General features: G+C 38.6%; 1 protein-coding gene and 1 long non-coding RNA gene across 3 annotated transcripts in view; one reads left to right on the top strand and one right to left on the bottom strand.

Moving 5' to 3' along the window:
* LOC131932070 (disintegrin and metalloproteinase domain-containing protein 9) overlaps nucleotides 1-22415 on the top strand; it is a 44062-nt gene that overhangs the window by 16467 nt on the left and 5180 nt on the right. The window contains exons 4-20 of one of the 2 annotated variants that reach the window (XM_059288948.1): nucleotides 1093-1168; nucleotides 1324-1406; nucleotides 2703-2809; nucleotides 3140-3192; nucleotides 5115-5198; nucleotides 5877-5948; nucleotides 6555-6724; nucleotides 6883-6967; nucleotides 7059-7192; nucleotides 7355-7526; nucleotides 9574-9669; nucleotides 11076-11207; nucleotides 12548-12723; nucleotides 15720-15924; nucleotides 17153-17230; nucleotides 17660-17771; nucleotides 18002-18025. In XM_059288948.1, the coding sequence (XP_059144931.1) occupies nucleotides 1093-1168; nucleotides 1324-1406; nucleotides 2703-2809; nucleotides 3140-3192; nucleotides 5115-5198; nucleotides 5877-5948; nucleotides 6555-6724; nucleotides 6883-6967; nucleotides 7059-7192; nucleotides 7355-7526; nucleotides 9574-9669; nucleotides 11076-11207; nucleotides 12548-12723; nucleotides 15720-15924; nucleotides 17153-17230; nucleotides 17660-17771; nucleotides 18002-18025 (1859 nt within the window). The remainder of the gene's footprint in view (nucleotides 1-1092; nucleotides 1169-1323; nucleotides 1407-2702; nucleotides 2810-3139; nucleotides 3193-5114; nucleotides 5199-5876; nucleotides 5949-6554; nucleotides 6725-6882; nucleotides 6968-7058; nucleotides 7193-7354; nucleotides 7527-9573; nucleotides 9670-11075; nucleotides 11208-12547; nucleotides 12724-15719; nucleotides 15925-17152; nucleotides 17231-17659; nucleotides 17772-18001; nucleotides 18026-22415) is intronic. The other variant, XM_059288956.1, reaches the window with a different exon arrangement.
* Nucleotides 20179-22122, bottom strand: LOC131932080 (uncharacterized). The gene is made up of 2 exons (XR_009384459.1): nucleotides 21475-22122; nucleotides 20179-20434 (listed from the first exon to the last, which is right to left on the bottom strand). It is a non-coding gene; the product is annotated as an uncharacterized LOC131932080 (long non-coding RNA).

The raw sequence follows: 22415 nt of genomic DNA on the forward strand, positions 1-22415 counted from the left end.
TAGTCTACAGCCAATTTTCATGGGTGGGGTGGGACTTCTGAGATCAACATATGTTAGAGAGGTCGTGTTGTAGCACTTTTGTCTGTGTGGTGTTGTCTAAAGAAGCACTTTAGTCTAAGAGTTGTGGTTAGGTAGATTTCATTGACAGTCTGAAAGAAGTTACCCCTGACTTTTCTGTTATTTTCTTCTGTCTGTCTGTGTCACTTTTCCAGTCTTAAGTCTATGTCACCTTCACATAGCCCATTGAAATGTCTGTGTCACCTTCACATAGCCCATTGAAATGTCTGTGTCACCTTCACTTAGCCCCATTGAAATGTTTGTGTCACCTTCACATAGCCCCATTGAAATGTTTGTGTCACCTTCACATAGCCCCATTGAAATGTTTGTGTCACCTTCACATAGCCCCATTGAAATGTTTGTGTCACCTTCACATAGCCCCATTGAAATGTTTGTTTCACCTTCACATAGCCCCATTGAAATGTTTGTGTCACCTTCACATAGCCCCATTGAAATGTTTGTGTCACCTTCACATAGCCCCATTGAAATGTTTGTTTCACCTTCACATAGCCCCATTGAAATGTTTGTGTCACCTTCACATAGCCCCATTGAAATGTTTGTGTCACCTTCACATAGCCCCATTGAAATGTTTGTGTCACCTTCACATAGCCACATTGAAATGTTTGTGTCACCTTCACATAGCCCCATTGAAATGTTTGTGTCACCTTCACATAGCCCCATTGAAATGTTTGTGTCACCTTCCCATAGCCCCATTGAAATGTTTGTGTCACCTTCCCATAGCCCCATTGAAATGTTTGTGTCACCTTCACATAGCCCCATTGAAATGTCTGTGTCACCTTCACATAGTCCCATTGAACTCAGTGTTTGTGTCACCTTCACATAGCCCTATTGAAATGTCTGTGTCACCTTCACATAGCCCCATTGAACTCAGTGTCTGTGTCACCTTCACATAGTCCCATTGAACTCAGTGTTTGTGTCACCTTCACATAGCCCTATTGAAATGTCTGTGTCACCTTCACATAGCCCCATTGCACTCACTGTCTTTATTCTATCATGTTGACTTTGGTTTTACAGGCAATTATTCTCTAGCTCTTACGTGGAGAAAATTTATCACCCTCATGGGCCTGAAACTAGAAAAACATTTTCACAAGTAAGTTCTGACCCCATACTTATTACTTTTTGAATATATTTTTTTTCCTAGAACCAAGAAAAGTGTTCCTACTTTTTGACACACTGAATATTTTGTTTCCTAGAACCAAGAAAAGTGTTCCTACTTTTTGACACACTGAATATTTTGTTTCCTAGAACCAAGACAACTGTTTCTATCATGGCAGTCTGAGGTTCCAGCCCAAGTCAGAGGCAGCACTTAGTACATGCCAGGGGCTAAGGTGAGTATCCTGTGGTTAACATAGAGGTTGACCATTAACAAACCTGCTAGTAGCCATAAGGGGCTAAGGTTAGTATCTTGTGGTGAACTATGGGGTTGACCATTCATAACAAACCTGCTAGTAGCCATAAGAATAGGGTTGGTTGGTTGTGATTAAGTTCTCTATATGCTGTTTTTTTAAATATATCTATTTTTACATTTGACTGAAGTGGTTGATGTCACTTTAGTATTGTATTGAGATCTTGATTCTAGACTTTTATAATGTGTAAATTAAGAAAAGATGTATGATAAAGTTGACTGTTGTAAGTTGATCCAATGTATGATGAAGTTGACTGTTGTAAGTTGATCCAATGTATGATGAAGTTGACTGTTGTAAGTTGATCCAATGTATGATGAAGTTGACTGTTGTAAGTTGATCCAATGTATGATAAAGTTGACTGTTGTAAATTGATCCAATGTATGATAAAGTTGACTGTTGTAAATTGATCCAATGTATGATAAAGTTGACTGTTGTAAGTTGATCCAATGTATGACGAAGTTGACTGTTGTAAGTTGATCCAATGTATGATAAAGTTGACTGTTGTAAGTTGATCCAATGTATGATGAAGTTGACTGTTGTAAGTTGATCCAATGTATGATAAAGTTGACTGTTGTAAATTGATCCAATGTATGATGAAGTTGACTGTTGTAAGTTGGTCCAATGTATGATAAAGTTGACTGTTGTAAGTTGATCCAATGTATGATAAAGTTGACTGTTGTAAGTTGATCCAATGTATGATGAAGTTGACTTTTGTAAGCTGATCCAATGTATGATGAAGTTGACTGTTGATCCAGCGTATGATGAAGTTGACTGTTGATCCAGCGTATGATGAAGTTGACTGTTGTAAGTTGATCCAGCGTATGATGAAGTTGACTGTTGTAAGTTGATCCAGCGTATGATAAAGTTGACTGTTGTAAGTTGATCCAGTGTATGTTGAAGTTGACTGTTGATCCAGCGTATGATGAAGTTGACTGTTGATCCAGCGTATGATGAAGTTGACTGTTGTAAGTTGATCCAGCGTATGATAAAGTTGACTGTTGTAAGTTGATCCAGTGTATGTTGAAGTTGACTGTTGATCCAGCGTATGATGAAGTTGACTGTTGATCCAGCGTATGATGAAGTTGACTGTTGTAAGTTGATCCAGCGTATGATGAAGTTGACTGTTGATCCAGTGTATGATGAAGTTGACTGTTGATCCAGCGTATGATGAAGTTGACTGTTGATCCAGCGTATGATGAAGTTGACCCTCTATTTCAGTGGTTATGTGACAGACCACCACGACACCTACCACATTGAGCCCCTACAAGGGAAAGTCCACAGGATCTATCGCAACAAGGATCAAAAGAAGCTGCCTTTTAGATGTGGTAAATTTTTTTTTGATTAACGCTGCCTTTTAGATGTGGTAAATTTTTGTTTGATCAAAGTTGCCTTTTAGATGTGGTACATTTTTATTTCATCAAAGTTGCCTTAAGATGGTAATTTTTTTTAAATTATTGATTTAATGAAAAACACTTAGACATTATTTTTTAATTTATATTCTTGGATAATTGCCTTTCCTGTGGTCAATATTAACCAGTAAATTATACATGTATTTTTCGCATTATTATATTTATTTTTTTTAAACCAAAAACATTTTTTAAATCTTAAATGCGTTGAGTATTGAATTAAAATAAAATTTCTGCGGCTTCCTTCAGGCACAGAAGGCCATGATGGCAGACTGCATGAACATAGAAAAGTTATTTCCAGGGTAAGTTCCAGTTTTTTAGCTCTAGGTTTTTAGGGTAAGTTCCATTTTTTTAACTCTAGGTTTTTAGGGTAAGTTCCATTTTTTAAATCAAGTTTTTTAGGGTAAGTTCAATTTTTTAACTCAAGGATTTTAGGGTAAGTTCCATTTTTTTAACTCTAGGTTTTTAGGGTAAGTTCCATTTTTTTAACTCTAGGTTTTTAGGGTAAGTTCCATTTTTTTAACTCTAGGTTTTTAGGGTAAGTTCCATTTTTTTAGCTCAAGGTTTTTAGGGTAAGTTCCATTTTTTTAACTCTAGGTTTTTAGGGTAAGTTCCATTTTTTTAACTCAAGGTTTTTAGGGTAAGTTCCATTTTTTTAGCTCAAGTTTTTTAGGGTAAGTTCCATTTTTTTAGCTCAAGGTTTTTAGGGTAAGTTCCATTTTTTTAACTCAAGGTTTTTAGGTTAAGTTCAATTTTTTAGCTCAAGGTTTTTAGGGTAAGTTCCATTTTTTAAATCAAGTTTTTTAGGGTAAGTTCCATTTTTTAACTCAAGGTTTTTAGGGTAAGTTTCATTTTTTTAGCTCAAGTTTTTTAGGGTAAGTTCCATTTTTTAAATCAAGTTTTTTAGGGTAAGTTCTATTTTTAACTCAAGTTTTTTAGGTTAAGCTCAATTTTTTAACTCAAGGATTTTAGGGTAAGTTCCATTTTTTAAATCAAGTTTTTAAAAATAAGATTTTTAATTTTAAAAAAATTGTATACATATTTTTTTCTGTTCTTGATAATATAACATTTTGATAAAATATTTTGACACAAAGCAACAATTGTATCCACTGTATAAATCTGAGTGCCCTTGTTACTGTTAACAAAATGCCCTTGTTACTGTTAACAACATGCCCTTGTTACTGCTAACAAAATGCCCTTGTTACTGTTAACATCATGCCCTTGTTACTGTTAACAACATGCCCTTGTTACTGTTAACAACATGCCCTTGTTACTGCTAACAAAATGCCCTTGTTACTGTTAACATCATGCCCTTGTTACTGTTAACAACATGCCCTTGTTACTGTTAACAACATGCCCTTGTTACTGCTAACAAAATGCCCTTGTTACTGTTAACAACATGCCCTTGTTACTGCTAACAAAATGCCCTTGTTACTGTTAAAAAAATGCCCTTGTTACTGTTAACAAAATGCCCTTGTAACTGTTAACAACATGCCCTTGTTACTGCTAACAAAATGCCCTTGTTACTGTTAACAACATGCCCTTGTTACTGTTAACAAAATGCCCTTGTTACTGTTAACAACATGCCCTTGTTACTGCTAACAACATGCCCTTGTTACTGTTAACAAAATGCCCTTGTTACTGTTAACAACATGCCCTTGTTACTGCTAACAAAATGCCCTTGTTACTGTTAACAACATGCCCTTGTTACTGCTAACAACATGCCCTTGTTACTGTTAACAAAATGCCCTTGTTACTGTTAACAACATGCCCTTGTTACTGTTAACAAAATGCCCTTGTTACTGTTAACAACATGCCCTTGTTACTGCTAACAAAATGCCCTTGTTACTGTTAACAAAATGCCCTTGTTACTGTTAACAACATGCCCTTGTTACTGCTAACAAAATGCCATTGTTACTGTTAACAAAATGCCCTTGTTACTGTTAACAAAATGCCCTTGTTACTGTTAACAAAATGCCCTTGTTACTGTAAACAAAATGCCCTTGTTACTGTTAACAAAATGCCCTTGTTACTGTAAACAAAATGCCCTTGTTACTGCTAACAAAATGCCATTGTTACTGTTAACAAAATGCCATTGTTACTGTTAACAAAATGTCATTGTTACTGTTAACAACATGCCCTTGTTACTGTTAACAAAATGCCATTGTTACTGTTAACAACATGCCCTTGTTACTGTTAACAAAATGCCCTTGTTACCGTGCAGCACAAGAGAAGCGTCCTGGCCCCTTATGACAGCAACTCCAACACGCGCTATGTGGAGCTGTACCTGGTCAACGACTACAGAGCTGTGAGTCTTGTACACACATGTCAACTTTTGTTGTCCTTATGTGTCAACTTTTGTTGTCCTCATGTGTCAACTTTTGTTGTCATCATGTGTCAACTTTTGTTGTCCACATGTGTCAACTTTTGCTGTCCTCATGTGTCAACTTTTGTTGTCCTCATGTGTCAACTTTTGTTGTCCACATGTGTCAACTTTTGTAGGGTTGTCATCATGTCAACTTTAGATGGGATATGTAGGGTTGTCATCATGTCAACTTTAGATGGGATATGTAGGGTTGTCATCATGTCAACTTTAGATGGGATATGTAGGGTTGTCATCATGTCAACTTTAGATGGGATATGTAGGGTTGTCATCATGTCAACTTTAGATGGGATATGTAGGGTTGTCATCATGTCAACTTTAGATGGGATATGTAGGGTTGTCATCATGTCAACTTTAGATGGGATATGTAGGGTTGTACACACACAACTTTAGATATGTTGTGTTGGGTCATCCACTCTTGTCAACTTTAGATAGGATGTGTTGGGTCATCCACTCTTGTCAACTTTAGATAGGATGTGTTGGGTCATCCACTCTTGTCAACTTTAGATGGGATATGAAGGGTGGAAATCTGCCTTACATAAACATTCAGATTTTGATATACTGACTTAGAAATTGATTGAGAAATGTCCTTATCTTTTACAGTATGAGCGCTTTGGTAAAAATACAGAACTTATCATTAAAAGATCAAAAGACATAGCAAATATAGTCAGCAGTGTAAGTTTTGATCACAATAAATGTTCAATTATTTGTTCATGTTGTAAAGTTTGCTCCAATGTATGCCCCACTAAGTTGTTGATGTTCTGTTAGCCCCCACTACAGGAAATTACCCCCCCCCAAGTAATTGCCCCTCTGTCAATTACCCCCTTAGAGAATTACCCCCCCCCCCCCATCCACCAAGATAGAATCCTGATTCTAACTCCAACTCTATACCAATAAATTACCTTAATCCTAACCTTAAGACAAAGACGAAAAACCTAAGAATTCACCACACCCAAAAATAAACCCAAAACCAAACCCAACTTTAGACATAGATTTAAGCCTGATCCTAACACTAACACTAGCCCTAACCCTAGCGCTAGACCTAGCCCAAACTCAAACCCTAGCTCTGACCCTAGCTGAACCTTAAGCCATGACTGGGGGGGGGGGGGGGGTAATAGCCTGTTCCCGTTAGCCCCACTAATTTGATGTTCTGTTAGCCCCACTAACCTGATTTTCTGTTAGCCCCACTAACCTGATGTTCTGTTAGCCCCAATGTTGATGTTCTGTTAGCCCCAATGTTGTAGTTCTGTTAGTGCCACTAACTTGTGGATGTTGTTACAGCTGTACAGACAACTAAACATCTATGTAGCCCTGGTGGGTGTAGAGGTGTGGTCAGGGGGAGACCAGGTCAGCGTGACCCCCAGTGCTGACAACACCATGGAAAACTTTCTACGCTATCGCAAGGAGAGAATCAACCCGTACCACCATAATGACAACGCTCAGCTGATCACGTATGTCCATAGTTTATCACTCAGCTGATCACGTATGTCTGTGTACATAGTTTATCACTCAGCTGATCATGTATGTCCATAGTTTATGTCAATAGATCAAATGCTTGCTCTCATAGTTACAATTTGGAATCCCCTGATATTTACCATCTTTTTTTAAGTGGTGTCTTCTTTGAACATGGAGTGGTTGGGAAGGCCATCAAAGGACCAATTTGTACACACCAGTTTTCTGGGGGGGTCAACATGGTAGGTCACACAGGATAGATACTGTTGCTAGAGGCTGTAAATTATTTGATACAATCTACTTTAAACCTCCTAATTTTGCTCCTATGTTCAGGATTACGGTGGGGTAGTTACGTTGGTGGCCACAACAGTTGCTCACGAGATCGGCCACAACTTTGGGATGGAGCACGACAACGACACCATGTGTGAGTGCAGGGACGACAAGTGCATCATGGCCGCCACCAGCGGGTTGGTAGCTTTCTGTTTTCATTACTCTCATCAGCTGGCTAACTTGTTTAATAGCTGGCTCAAGGCTTTATAACTTGAAACAGTTGACTGAAGGCTTTGATCAGCAGATTGTAGCTGGGATAGAAAGTTGAGTTGATTTTGAAGGAAATGTTTAACTTTCAGACAAATCAGCCCCAAGAAGTGGTCGTCCTGCTCCCAGAATGCCCTGGCAGAAGCCTTTGATCTGGGCATGGACTACTGTCTGCAGAACATCCCTGAGACCATCTACAGGGGACCCATCTGTGGCAATGGTCTGACTGAAGAAGGCGAGGAGTGTGACTGTGGGCTGCCTCAGGTGAGATCACCCTCTTGTACTCAGTAGGGCAGGGGAAGTAGAGTAAGGCTGGGCTGCCTCAGGTGAGATCACCCTCTTGGGCTCAGTAGGGCAGGGGAAGTAGAGTAGGGCTGGGCTGTCTGAGATCACACCCTCTTGTACTCAGTAGGGCAGGGGAAGTAGAGTAGTGCTGGGCTGCCTCAGGTAAGATCACCCTTTTGTGGTCAATAGTGCAGGGGCAGTAGAGTAGGGTGTGGCCTGATTGGGCATGTTTTGTCATTTACAAAATCTGTTTATTAGTTAACAAAATTCTTCTTGACAATATCAATGTAGTCGAGGTTATTTAATAACTATGGTAACTAGGCAACCGTTTAAAAAAAGCTAAACAATCTAATTTATTTTCTTGTTTCTGTAGTTCAACAGATTTTTTAAAAATTATCTATAAGTTTTACTTCAGAGTTTAAATATCAAATGCATTGAAGAATCAGATTGTCTTCAACAAGGATAGTTTTATTCTAGGATTGTACTAACTATGATTATTTTATTGTAGGATTGTATCAAAGATGATTGTTTTATTCTAGGATTGTATCAAAGATGATTGTTTTATTCTAGGATTGTATCAAAGATGATTGTTTTATTCTAGGATTGTATCAAAGATGATTGTTTTATTCTAGGATTGTATCAAAGATGATTGTTTTATTCTAGGATTGTATCAAAGATGATTGTTTTATTCTAGGATTGTATCAAAGATGATTGTTTTATTCTAGGATTGTATCAAAGATGATTGTTTTATTCTAGGATTGTATCAAAGATGATTGTTTTATTCTAGGATTGTACCGAAGATGATTGTTTTATTCTAGGATTGCACCAACTATGATTGTTTTATTCTAGGATTGCACCAACTATGATTGTTTTATTCTAGGATTGCACCAACTATGATTGTTTTATTCTAGGATTGCACCAACTATGATTGTTTTATTCTAGGATTGCACCAACTATGATTGTTTTATTCTAGGATTGCACCAACTATGATTGTTTTATTCTAGGATTGCACCAACTATGATTGTTTTATTCTAGGATTGCACCAACTATGATTGTTTTATTCTAGGATTGCACCAACTATGATTGTTTTATTCTAGGATTGCACCAACTATGATTGTTTTATTCTAGGATTGCACCAACTATAATTGTTATATTCTAGGATTGTATCAAAGATGATTGTACCAACTATGATTGTTTTATTCTAGGATTGTATCAAAGATGATTGTTTTATTCTAGGATTGTATCAAAGATGATTGTTTTATTCTAGGATTGTATCAAAGATGATTGTTTTATTCTAGGATTGTATCAAAGATGATTGTTTTATTCTAGGATTGTATCAAAGATGATTGTTTTATTCTAGGATTGTATCAAAGATGATTGTTTTATTCTAGGATTGTATCAAAGATGATTGTTTTATTCTAGGATTGTATCAAAGATGATTGTTTTATTCTAGGATTGTATCAAAGATGATTGTTTTATTCTAGGATTGTATCGAAGATGATTGTTTTATTCTAGGATTGTACCGAAGATGATTGTTTTATTCTAGGATTGCACCAACTATGATTGTTTTATTCTAGGATTGCACCAACTATGATTGTTTTATTCTAGGATTGCACCAACTATGATTGTTTTATTCTAGGATTGCACCAACTATGATTGTTTTATTCTAGGATTGCACCAACTATGATTGTTTTATTCTAGGATTGTATCAAAGATGATTGTACCAACTATGATTGTTTTATTCTAGGATTGTACCAAAGATGATTGTTTTATTCTAGGATTGTACCAAAGATGATTGTTTTATTCTAGGATTGTATCAAAGATGATTGTTTTATTCTAGGATTGTACCAAAGATGATTGTTTTATTCTAGGATTGTACCAAAGATGATTGTTTTATTCTAGGATTGTACCAAAGATGATTGTTTTATTCTAGGATTGTACCAACTATGATTGTTTTATTCTAGGATTGTACCAACTATGATTGTTTTATTCTAGGATTGCACCAACTATGATTGTTTTATTCTAGGATTGTACCAACCGCTGTTGTAACGCAACTGTGTGTAAACTTCATCCTTTGGCTCGGTGTGGGACAGGGAAATGTTGTGATCTCAGCATATGTAAGGTCAGTACACCATATGTAAGGTCAGTACACCATATGTAAGGTCAGTTCACCACATGTTAGGTCAGTACACAATTACACCATATGTAAGGCCAGTACACCACATGTAAGGTCAGTACACCACATGTAAGGTCATTACACCATATGTAAGGTCAGTACACCATATGTAAGGTCAGTACACCACATGTAAGGTCAGTACACCATATGTAAGGTCAGTACACCACATGTAAGGTCAGTACACCATATGTAAGGTCAGTACACCATATGTAAGGTCAGTACACCACATGTAAGGTCAGTACACCACATGTAAGGTCAGTACACCATATGTAAGGTCAGTACACCACATGTAAGGTCAGTACACCATATGTAAGGTCAGTACACCACATGTAAGGTCAGTACACCATATGTAAGGTCAGTACACCATATGTAAGGTCAGTACACCATATGTAAGGTCAGTACACCATATGTAAGGTCAGTACACCATATATAAGGTCAGTACACCATATGTAAGGCCAGTACACAATCACACCATATGTAAGGTCATTACACCATATGTAAGGTCAGTACACCATATGTAAGGTCAGTACACCATATGTAAGGTCAGTACACCATATGTAAGGTCAGTACACCACATGTAAGGTCAGTACACCACATGTAAGGTCATTACACCATATGTAAGGTCAGTACACCATATGTAAGGTCAGCACACCATATGTAAGGTCAGCACACCATATGTAAGGTCAGTACACCACATGTAAGGTCAGTACACCACATGTAAGGTCATTACACCACATGTAAGGTCATTACACCATATGTAAGGTCAGTACACCATATGTAAGGTCAGTACACAATCACACCATATGTAAGGTCAGTACACCATATGTAAGGTCAGTACACCATATGTAAGGTCAGTACACCACATGTAAGGTCAGTACACCACATGTAAGGTCAGTACACCATATGTAAGGTCAGTACACCATATGAAACGTAAGCCATACATCCACACAGCTACTAACTTTAGCCATACATCCACACAGCTACTAACTTAAGCCATACACAGCTACTTACTTAAGCCATACACAGCCACTAACTTAAGCCATACACAGCTACTAACTTAAGCCATACACAGCTACTAACTTAAGCCATACACAGCCACCAACTTAAGCCATACACAGCCACTAACTTAAGCCATACACAGCTACTAACTTAAGCCATACACAGCCACTAACTTAAGCCATACACAACTACTAACTTAAGCCATACACAGCTACTAACTTAAGCCATACACAGCCACTAACTTAAGCCATACACAACTACTAACTTAAGCCATACACAGCCACTAACTTAAGCCATACACAACTACTAACTTAAGCCATACACAGCTACTAACTTAAGCCATACATCCCCAGCCAAAAGAATCGTCCACTCTGTGCCGAGCACCAGGTGGGGAGTGTGACTTGGCTGAATTTTGTGATGGTCAGTCCGAGCACTGCCCTACAGATGTCTTCTTACAGAATGGCCTGCAGTGTAAGGGTGGTCAGGTGAGACAACTTAATATCATTATGGTTACCAGCCAAGGGGGATAAGTAATAAAGTTGTAATTCATTGGATTGCTGCCCCTGTGGGACTACAACTGTTGAAGTAGTTTTTTGCATGCTCTTCGGTGAGCGATTTTACTTGTGTCCCATGTCATGTGACATGGGATTATGGGTAGTTCGTGCCTAGCTGTGTCAGCCAGACCCAAGGCTGCTGTCTGTGGATCATGACAATGTAGACCTAATGAATGTAATATTATTTTTTATATTACTGTACTACTCCTACTAGTGCTGCATGTTGCAGACTAGGGGTGGAGTATCTTCGTTAGAGTACTTTTCTGTATTATTCCTGCTAGTGCGGCATGTTGCACACTAGTTAGGTGTTAAGTATTTATTTAAGTAGTTCTTATTGTGCTACCTATTGACAGTAACATATTTTATTGCACCCGTGTATGTTTGTAGCCTACACGTGGTATTACCAGTGATGTAAACTTTTGTTTACATTTGTTTTAGGGCTACAATTTAATCATCGTTAATCGTCGGTCGTCGTCTTCTTAGGTTTTTGTTTTGCTGTGATCTACTGTTTTCTACTGTTGTTCTACATGGCCGTTCATGGCTCGATGTAATGTGATTAAAGCCAGTAGTTGACAACAGCGTCGCTTCAGTGTGTCCTAAATCTCAGGGTCAGCCCTTTTAAACACAACACCTCAGTGGGTAAAAAACATCCCCACTGAGTGAGTGTTACAGTCACATGACCACAGATGACATGTAAGACACCTGAATGTCACAGTACCCACTAATGACATGTAAGACGCCTGAATGTCACAGTACCCACTGATGATATAAATGACATCTACATGTCACATTACTGAATGTCACAGTACCCACATGAGTGTCATATTGGCAATGGATTACAACTTAACATTGGTCTAAACATTTCTGTTTTTTAACTGTTAGGCAACTGTCCAGAAGAACAAGGTTTTTTTTTCTCAAGCTTTTATTTACCAAATTTACAAAACTTTATACTTCTGCTGAATTGTTTTGTTTCAGACTTGACAATATTGTCAAGTGCAAATGACTATGTAAAGTGACATAACATTTGACATAACTAAATGCTTAATTAATTTTTCATAAATTAACAATAAATTTCTACTTAAAGTAATAATTTTATCATGTATTTTTACACAATTTGATACATTGATTTGGTGTGCAAGTCTTTTAGCTTTGCAATTTGATTCTATTCAAAGTTGAAACCTATTTTAACAAATTAATAAAATGTATGTTATTATAAGATGTTTTTAAAATTAACTTTCTTTTTTAAGAAATCAACTTTGTTTTGTTTTCAGTCGTACTGCTACAATGGTCAGTGTAAGACCCACAGTGACCAGTGTAAGCTGCTGTGGGGAGAGACGGGTCGAGTGTCTGACCCCTTCTGCTTTCAACAGCTCAACATTAAGGGGGACAACGATGGGCATTGTGGCTACAACTGGACCACGGATAGATACAAGCGCTGTGATAAAGAGTACGTCACATGACTAGTCAGTGCTGACACATCTAGTGGTCAGTGCTGACACATCTAGTGGTCAGTGCTGACACATCTAGTGGTCAGTGCTGACACATCTAGTGGTCAGTGCTGACACATCTAGTGGTCAGTGCTGACACATCTAGTGGTCAGTGCTGACACATCTAGTGGTCAGTGCTGACACATCTAGTGGTCAGTGCTGACACATCTAGTGGTCAGTGCTGACACATCTAGTGGTCAGTGCTGACACATCTAGTGGTCAGTGCTGACACATCTAGTGGTCAGTGCTGACACATCTAGTGGTCAGTGCTGACACATCTAGTGGTCAGTGCTGACACATCTAGTGCTGACACATCTAGAGGTCAGTGCTGACACATCTAGTGCTGACACATCTAGTGGTCAGTGCTGACACATCTAGTGCTGACACATCTAGTGGTCAGTGCTGACACATCTAGTGGTCAGTGCTGACACATCTAGTGGTCAGTGCTGACACATCTAGTGGTCAGTGCTGACACATCTAGTGGTCAGTGCTGACACATCTAGTGGTCAGTGCTGACACATCTAGTGGTCAGTGCTGACACATCTAGTGGTCAGTGCTGACACATCTAGTGGTCAGTGCTGACACATCTAGTGCTGACACATCTAGTGGTCAGTGCTGACACATCTAGTGGTCAGTGCTGACACATCTAGTGGTCAGTGCTGACACATCTAGTGGTCAGTGCTGACACATCTAGTGGTCAGTGCTGACACATCTAGTGGTCAGTGCTGACACATCTAGTGGTCAGTGCTGACACATCTAGTGGTCAGTGCTGACACATCTAGTGGTCAGTACTGACACATCTAGTGGTCAGTGCTGACACATCTAGTGGTCAGTGCTGACACATCTAGTGGTCAGTGCTGACACATCTAGTGGTCAGTGCTGACACATCTAGTGGTCAGTGCTGACACATCTAGTGGTCAGTGCTGACACATCTAGTGGTCAGTGCTGACACATCTAGTGGTCAGTGCTGACACATCTAGTGGTCAGTGCTGACACATCTAGTGGTCAGTGCTGACACATCTAGTGGTCAGTGCTGACACATCTAGTGGTCAGTGCTGACACATCTAGTGGTCAGTGCTGACACATCTAGTGCTGACACATCTAGAGGTCAGTGCTGACACATCTAGTGCTGACACATCTAGTGGTCAGTGCTGACACATCTAGTGCTGACACATCTAGTGGTCAGTGCTGACACATCTAGTGGTCAGTGCTGACACATCTAGTGGTCAGTGCTGACACATCTAGTGGTCAGTGCTGACACATCTAGTGCTGACACATCTAGTGGTCAGTGCTGACACATCTAGTGCTGACACATCTAGTGGTCAGTGCTGACACATCTAGTGGTCAGTGCTGTGACACATCTAGTGGTCAGTGCTGACACATCTAGTGGTCAGTGCTGACACATCTAGTGCTGACACATCTAGTGGTCAGTGCTGACACATCTAGTGGTCAGTGCTGACACATCTAGTGGTCAGTGCTGACACATCTAGTGGTCAGTGCTGACACATCTAGTGGTCAGTGCTGACACATCTAGTGGTCAGTGCTGACACATCTAGTGGTCAGTGCTGACACATCTAGTGGTCAGTGCTGACACATCTAGTGGTCAGTGCTGACACATCTAGTGGTCAGTGCTGACACATCTAGTGCTGACACATCTAGTGGTCAGTGCTGACACATCTAGTGGTCAGTGCTGACACATCTAGTGGTCAGTGCTGACACATCTAGTGGTCAGTGCTGACACATCTAGTGGTCAGTGCTGACACATCTAGTGGTCAGTGCTGACACATCTAGTGGTCAGTGCTGACACATCTAGTGGTCAGTGCTGACACATCTAGTGGTCAGTGCTGACACATCTAGTGGTCAGTGCTGACACATATAGTGGTCAGTGCTGACACATCTAGTGGTCAGTGCTGACACATCTAGTAGTCAGTGCTAACACATCTAGTGGTCAGTGCTGACACATCTAGTGGTCAGTGCTGACACATCTAGTGGTCAGTGCTGACACATCTAGTGGTCAGTGCTGACACATCTAGTGGTCAGTGCTGACACATCTAGTGGTCAGTGCTGACACATGTAGTGGTCAGTGCTGACACATGTAGTGGTCAGTGCTGACACATCTAGTGGTCAGTGCTGACACATCTAGTGGTCAGTGCCAACACATCTAGTGGTCAGTGCTGACACATCTAGTGGTCAGTGCTGACACATCTAGTGGTCAGTGCTGACACATCTAGTGCTGACACATCTAGAGGTCAGTGCTGACACATCTAGTGGTCAGTGCTGACACATAGTGGTCAGTGCTGACACATCTAGTGGTCAGTGCTGACACATCTAGTGGTCAGTGCTGACACATCTAGTGGTCAGTGCTGACACATCTAGTGGTCAGTGCTGACACATCTAGTGGTCAGTGCTGACACATCTAGTGGTCAGTGCTGACACATCTAGTGCTGACACATCTAGTGCTGACACATCTAGTGCTGACACATCTAGTGGTCAGTGCTGACACATCTAGTGGTCAGTGCTGACACATCTAGTGGTCAGTGCTGACACATCTAGTGCTGACACATCTAGTGCTGACACATCTAGTGGTCAGTGCTGACACATCTAGTGCTGACACATCTAGTGGTCAGTGCTGACACATCTAGTGGTTAGTGCTGGCACATCTAGTGGTCAGTGCTGACACATCTAGTGGTCAGTGCTGACACATCTAGTGCTGACACATCTAGTGGTCAGTGCTGACACATCTAGTGGTCAGTGCTGACACATCTAGTGGTCAGTGCTGACACATCTAGTGGTCAGTGCTGACACATCTAGTGGTCAGTGCTGACACATCTAGTGCTGACACATCTAGTGGTCAGTGCTGACACATCTAGTGCTGACACATCTAGTGGTCAGTGCTGACACATCTAGTGGTCAGTGCTGAAGTTTGTCCACTAACTGCTGACCTTATGATCACCAGGAATGTGATGTGTGGGCTGCTCCACTGCGTTCACCTGAATGAGAAGCTGATGTTCTGGAAGGACAGCTTGACCATCAACACAAGGGCCACCTTTCTGTCTCAAGGCAACAAGCAGTATGTCTGCCGGTCAGCCATGCTGGATGTTGGACTGGACATGCCAGATCCTGGTTTTGTGCCAGATGGGGCCAAATGTGAACATGATAAGGTCAGTTTGTTGGGTCAAATTTGAACATGATAAGGTCAGTTTGTTGGGTCAAATTTGAACATGATAAGGTCAGTTTGTTGGGCCAAATGTGAACATGATAAGGTCAGTTTGTTGGGCCAAATGTGAACATGATAAGGTCAGTTTGTTGGGCCAAATGTGAACATGATAAGGTCAGTTTGTTGGGCTAGATGTGAACATGATAAGGTCAGTTTGTTGGGTCAAATGTGAACATGATAAGGTCAGTTTGTTGGGCCAAATGTGAACATGATAAGGTCAGTTTGTTGGGTCAGATGTGAACATGATAAGGTCAGTTTGTTGGGCCAAATGTGAACATGATAAGGTCAGTTTGTTGGGTCAAATGTGAACATGATAAGGTCAGTTTGTTGGGCTAGATGTGAACATGATAAGGTCAGTTTGTTGGGTCAAATGTGAACATGATAAGGTCAGTTTGTTGGGTCAAATGTGAACATGATAAGGTCAGTTTGTTGGGCTAGATGTGAACATGATAAGGTCAGTTTGTTGGGCCAAATGTGAACATGATAAGGTCAGTTTGTTGGGCTAGATGTGAACATGATAAGGTCAGTTTGTTGGGGCAAATGTGAACATGATAAGGTCAGTTTGTTGGGCCAAATGTGAACATGATAAGGTCAGTTTGTTGGGTCAAATGTGAACATGATAAGGTCAGTTTGTTGGGTCAAATGTGAACATGATAAGGTCAGTTTGTTGGGCTAGATGTGAACATGATAAGGTCAGTTTGTTGGGCCAAATGTGAACATGATAAGGTCAGTTTGTTGGGCTAGATGTGAACATGATAAGGTCAGTTTGTTGGGCTAGATGTGAACATGATAAGGTCAGTTTGTTGGGCTAGATGTGAACATGATAAGGTCAGTTTGTTGGGCCAAATGTGAACATGATAAGGTCAGTTTGTTGGGCTAGATGTGAACATGATAAGGTCAGTTTGTTGGGTTAGTTAGGGCTAAATGTGAACATGATAAGGTCAGTTTGTTGGGCTAGATGTGAACATGATAAGGTCAGTTTGTTGGGCTAGATGTGAACATGATAAGGTCAGTTTGTTGGGCTATATGTGAACATGATAAGGTCAGTTTGTTGGAACACTAAACATCTTTACTCAAACACATTACAAACCACATTATCTTGACAATCAACCTTAGAAAACATTTAGTTAACTCCCTAAGAACCTGCCTTGAGTTGCAATGTTTATTCCCAGATTTGCATCAACCAGCAATGTTTACCTGTGGCTAAACTGAAGGTCAGACAATGTCCAGACAACTGCCACGGTCATGGGGTAGGTTCAGGTTTGTTTGCTACTAGACTAATTAGACCAATCATGGGTAGGTTCAGCTTTATTTGCTGCTAGACTAATTAGACCAATCATAGGGTAGGTTCAGGTTTATTTGCTGCTAGACTAATTAGACTAATCATAGGGTAGGTTCAGGTTTTTATTTTTACTGGACTTCTCAAGGTTTTGATCAAACTTAAGTCTGACAGCCCCTCATGAACTCTATTGTACATCTAAAAGTTGAATCACCTCATGAACTCTACATCTAAAAGTTGAATCACCTCATGAACTCTACATCTAAAAGTTGAATCACCTCATGAACTCTATTGTACATCTAAAAGTTGAATCACCTCATGAACTCTATTGTACATCTAAAAGTTGAATCACCTCATGAACTCTACATCTAAAAGTTGAACCAAACATTTTTTTCCCCAGCGCTGTAACAGCAATGGCAACTGCCACTGTAACGCAGGATATGCCCCGCCCCTCTGTGACAGGCCAGGCTATGGGGGCAGCATAGACAGTGGACCAGCTAGTGATGAATACGGTAAGACAATACGGGTTAGACAATACGGATTAGACAATACGGGTAAGACAATACCTGTAAGACAATACGGGCTATACAAAAACCTGACTACACTTGATCTTGGCTCAACACTTGCTTCAACTTTTCACAATTTCCTCCTTGCTTTGCTTACATTGATTTTTATCTTACAGTTTAATAATTGAGTCTGTTATCTACTAAAATATCAATATTTGATGGTCATTCTATTTTAGAGAAGAATGAAGATTGTGCTCTATGTAAGTTTAATTTATCTGAGGGCATTGGGTTTTTTTGGTGCAGGTACACATTTAGCACAAAACAGTACACAAGCTACAAAAATGTGTACATTCATTACTAAATGTACTTCATCTTTTTATAGTGGTGAATGCTTGTTTTGTTTAATTTATGTTGAATTATAATTTGCTTTAAATCTAAACAAAAAATGTGACTCTTGCCAATACAAAATTAATGTTCTACCCCTGTAATGTTACCAAATACTTGACTCTGGTTTAAATGGATCATTTGTTGAGTTACTTCCCTTTTTTCACACCCTTTTATTTTCTAGCAGTTTATCCCTGAATTTATTATTTTGATTCTTCTGTTTACACTTCCCTGGCCGTTACAATGTGGCTTGTTTTGTTTTCACAACTGGCAACTGCCATGGCTATTCTAAATTTAATGTACATGTTTACACTTTAGAACAACCAATTTTTTTTTATGGAAAACATAATTTCCTGAATTTAAATTACAACTATAAATTTTATTGAGTGAGACTTTTTAACATATAAGCCTATATTCATGTTTTTATAGTAACACTCAATTAAAGTTATCTAATGTATAGTTGGCAAACCTTGAAAATATTTTTGGTATCTATGTCAAGAACATGTCTATCCATCTTGGGGGAACATGTCCTTTTAGTTAAGTTGGGCATTTACCTGTCTACCTTTAACCTGATTATGATGTACGCCCCATCTTTACTTGACCTGTGTATGTTTAAAGTCAGTGCCTGTCTCAGAATCTTCTGGAAATGGTACTACTAGCTACTGGTTGTGAAATGAAATCTTCCAACTTTTGTTCATGTTTTGTGAATTAACCCAATGTTATTATCTCTTTTGAACTAACCTGTCGCCCCTGTTCTAATGAACTAGCCTGACCATCGTATTGTAGTGAACTAGTCTGACTCCCCTATTCTAATGAACTAACCTGAACCCCTATTCTAATGAACTAACCTGACTCCCCTATTCTAATGAACTAACCTGACTCCCCTATTCTAATGAACTAACCTGACTCCCCTATTGTGTGTTGTATGATCCCATGTGCTAGTCCATCATGAACCAGGTGTGACCACCAAATGGAGCGTAGTGACAACATTTCCTGTAGCAACTAACTCCACTAACTCTACTGCCACTATGCCAGATTTCTTGGGTAAGGTCATAGGTCATCAGGCTATGTGAATGTCTAGCTGCCATGCCTAATCTGCCACACTGATCCAGTTGCTGCATGTTTGCCATGTCACCTAGATCATTGTACCAATAACAGTAATCGCACCTTTACACTGCAAGCAGAAAATGTCTTCAATAAATGTTTAGGTTGAACTCTGTACTACATTACAAGCCCTTACAGCTCACATTAAGCTCTCATTAAGCTCAAATAATTTATGGCTTGTTTCACCTCCTGTGGTGCCTTGAATCAGGGGAGGTAAAAAATAAATTGAGGCTGATATTAAAGTTGTTGTATGTGCTGGATGCAGGAAACACACAAGTATGTTTGATGTCTGTTATTGCCTACTTGCATTAGCCGTATGATATTGCCTACTTGTGTTAGCCGTAATAATAGGTAGTCCAAACTGAAATTAACTATTGATTGCAGACTTCTGGAGTGAGTATGTCATGAAAGAACTTTTAATTGTAAGGTCTATGCCACAAATTTTATAAAAATATCTCAATAAATAAAAAAGTTATGCGATTTTTAAAAAAGCAAAATTTGGTAAAAAACTGATTTTCAAAAAGTGCCATTTTTGAGAACCCATATTTTTTAAACTAAATAACATAGAAGTGTAGAAATTGGTAAAGTTGCTGCAAAGTTTGTAATATATATGCCCAATTTTTTTCAGTCATCTAAAATGAGTCTTTCTAAGGTAAAAAAATAATTGAAAATGACAAAAATGCGTTTTGGTCACTTTTATTTTCATTAAAAAAAAAAATCAATTTTTTTTTTTTTTTTGCTTTGGAATAACTCTAAAACTATTGTGTTGGTAACATCAACGTGGAAAAATGTATTAATAATTTTCAAAAATCACATGAGTTAAAATATTATTTTAAAAAATACCACAGTTATCTAGTGCAGGAGAAACAGAATCAAAATTTAGTAGAGTAAATGTAATGTAATGTAGTTTAATAAAGACTTGATGCCTACAAGTGATGCAGCAGTTGATGCCACATGCTTTGGTTTCTTTTCAAACCTATACGGTTGATAACTGCTTTGGGGGAACAGTTTTTAAAACTACAACTCCACATCTTTGTACGTCTTGTTTCCCTCAACCTTGATCTTGTGGAGCATCATGAGTAAGTAATATGTTTTGGGAATTGTAGGGGGGAGTGGGGTCTTGGCCTTCTTCCCTTCCCTTGTAAGGAAAGTTCTGGATAGGCCACTGTAAATGTCTCCAGCTATGGAATAAACAATTGATTTAGTGATTAATAAAATAGAATTAAATTTACTACCAGCCTATTGTGTAGGCCTACTATTTGTCCTATGACTATAACTGGAAACATATGAAAAAGCCTGAAAACACCTTTTTGTTAAAAGTAATTTATACTTTATATATATTTTTAAGAGTAATTCTACTGAATGAAATTTGAAATATTCGTTGCTTGTGCCACACTGGTTGAGATATCCAATAATGAAGATGCCATACTGTGGTTCTCAACATCCTATAGGACAACTTAACTGTCCTTCATTGTTACTATTATATGCATATAAAATAAATAAATAATGAGAAATACTACTAGTACTACTTACACTTACAACTAATATAACATTTAAAACTAAGTCACAACATGTAGAATCTTAATAAATTGCACCACCATCTAAAAATTGATCTGGTACATTTTATTACGGAGACTGGCGCAGACCATTTCACATTATTTAGCAGGGGAATCAGAATCAGAGCACACAACAGAAAATAAAAAAAAATTAATCACATTAGTCCTTAAAATTTAGTGTCTTTTGTTTTAAATAAATCGATAAAAATGTATAGTTATTATAATTATACATTTCTTTTGTGTTTCATTTATATTTTATAAGTATTTAACCTTCGTTCCCTGTAAATAATTGAGTTCGTCCACATAGTAACCAGGATAGTCTGGTGGCCATTTTGAATTTGTCGATTCATAGTTTTGACGTGATAGTCCAGATAAACTGTAGTAATACGACCCTATCATTGATCCCAGTCAATAGATTTTAAAGAATTAGTAAACACTAGCATCTAATAGTTAAGTGCATCCATATTTTAAGTCCCTAGAATGTCCTGAATTAAATAGCTTCACGTCTAAACACACCCTGTGTACAAGCGTAGTTCACACGCTAAAACCGTGGACTTGAAGCGTTCAAATTTACATTAATAACGTGTACTAATTAAACCAAACTGACATTCAAACTTAAAATTCATTTATTAAAATGGAAATGAAACTTTAAAAATGATACTTACAACTTGTTTGAAGGCTCTAGCAAGGGTAAAATCCGTTTAGCATCATCGGTCGTCAACCTTTAAAACCGTTCGGCGAGCAACTTACTCGGGGCTGAAAGTCGACTCGAGGGTTATATGTTTATTGGGGGTACGGCTTCGCGACCGTAAATCAGAAATACTTGAATTTACAACACAAAGTAGTTATAAAACTGAACTTTACATCGGTGTAAAAATTGAAACAGAATTAGTTTGTTTCCGTGTATATATCGTCATTTAAAGTTTAAAATCTGTATTTTTTAAATGAAATAAACAAGTTATTTTTTCAATTTATACATCAAACGATAGCCTAGAATTCGATCTTTAAAATGACATTAAGATTATGCTTCTACGATGCTTCGTCGCGAAGCCGCGACCAAATAAAACAGTGTGGGGTCGATCGGTACACGCAAAACGGTGAAATTTGTTGACGTAACTGATACTTTTCAAACAAATATAAAACACATTCAGACATGTGTTACAGATATAAAAATACCAGATTACGACAGATAAAGACTTAAACTTTATTGACATATAATTTTTATTCTTATAGGACAACTAGAAGTAGTGAAATTTTTTTTTTGAAAACCGCAAAAACTGACCCTAAAACGCACTTTTTCGCCAGTTTGGACTACCTAGTAATAAGCTTTCTCAAAGGTTTGAGCATATTTTTCATCAACTGCTTAGCTGCAAGCTTTTAATGCTACTAGCTTTTGACAAGCTTTGTGTGGCTGACAGACTTATCTGCTGCTTTCATTGGGTGGTTACAATTTAGATTTGATCTAGAGTTGTCACTCCTAGATTATTTGTGACTGCTAGGACTATAGCATGCAAACATTCAATTCACCCGTAACCTGGCAACCATGGTTGCAGACTTGTGTTCAGACTACATTTGATTGCCATTGTAATTGATGACATGATTTCTG

The sequence above is a fragment of the Physella acuta genome, unplaced genomic scaffold, assembly GCF_028476545.2.
Source record: "Physella acuta isolate Inbredline_101_S28 unplaced genomic scaffold, ASM2847654v3 ptg000105l, whole genome shotgun sequence".
Taxonomy (NCBI): domain Eukaryota; kingdom Metazoa; phylum Mollusca; class Gastropoda; family Physidae; genus Physella; species Physella acuta.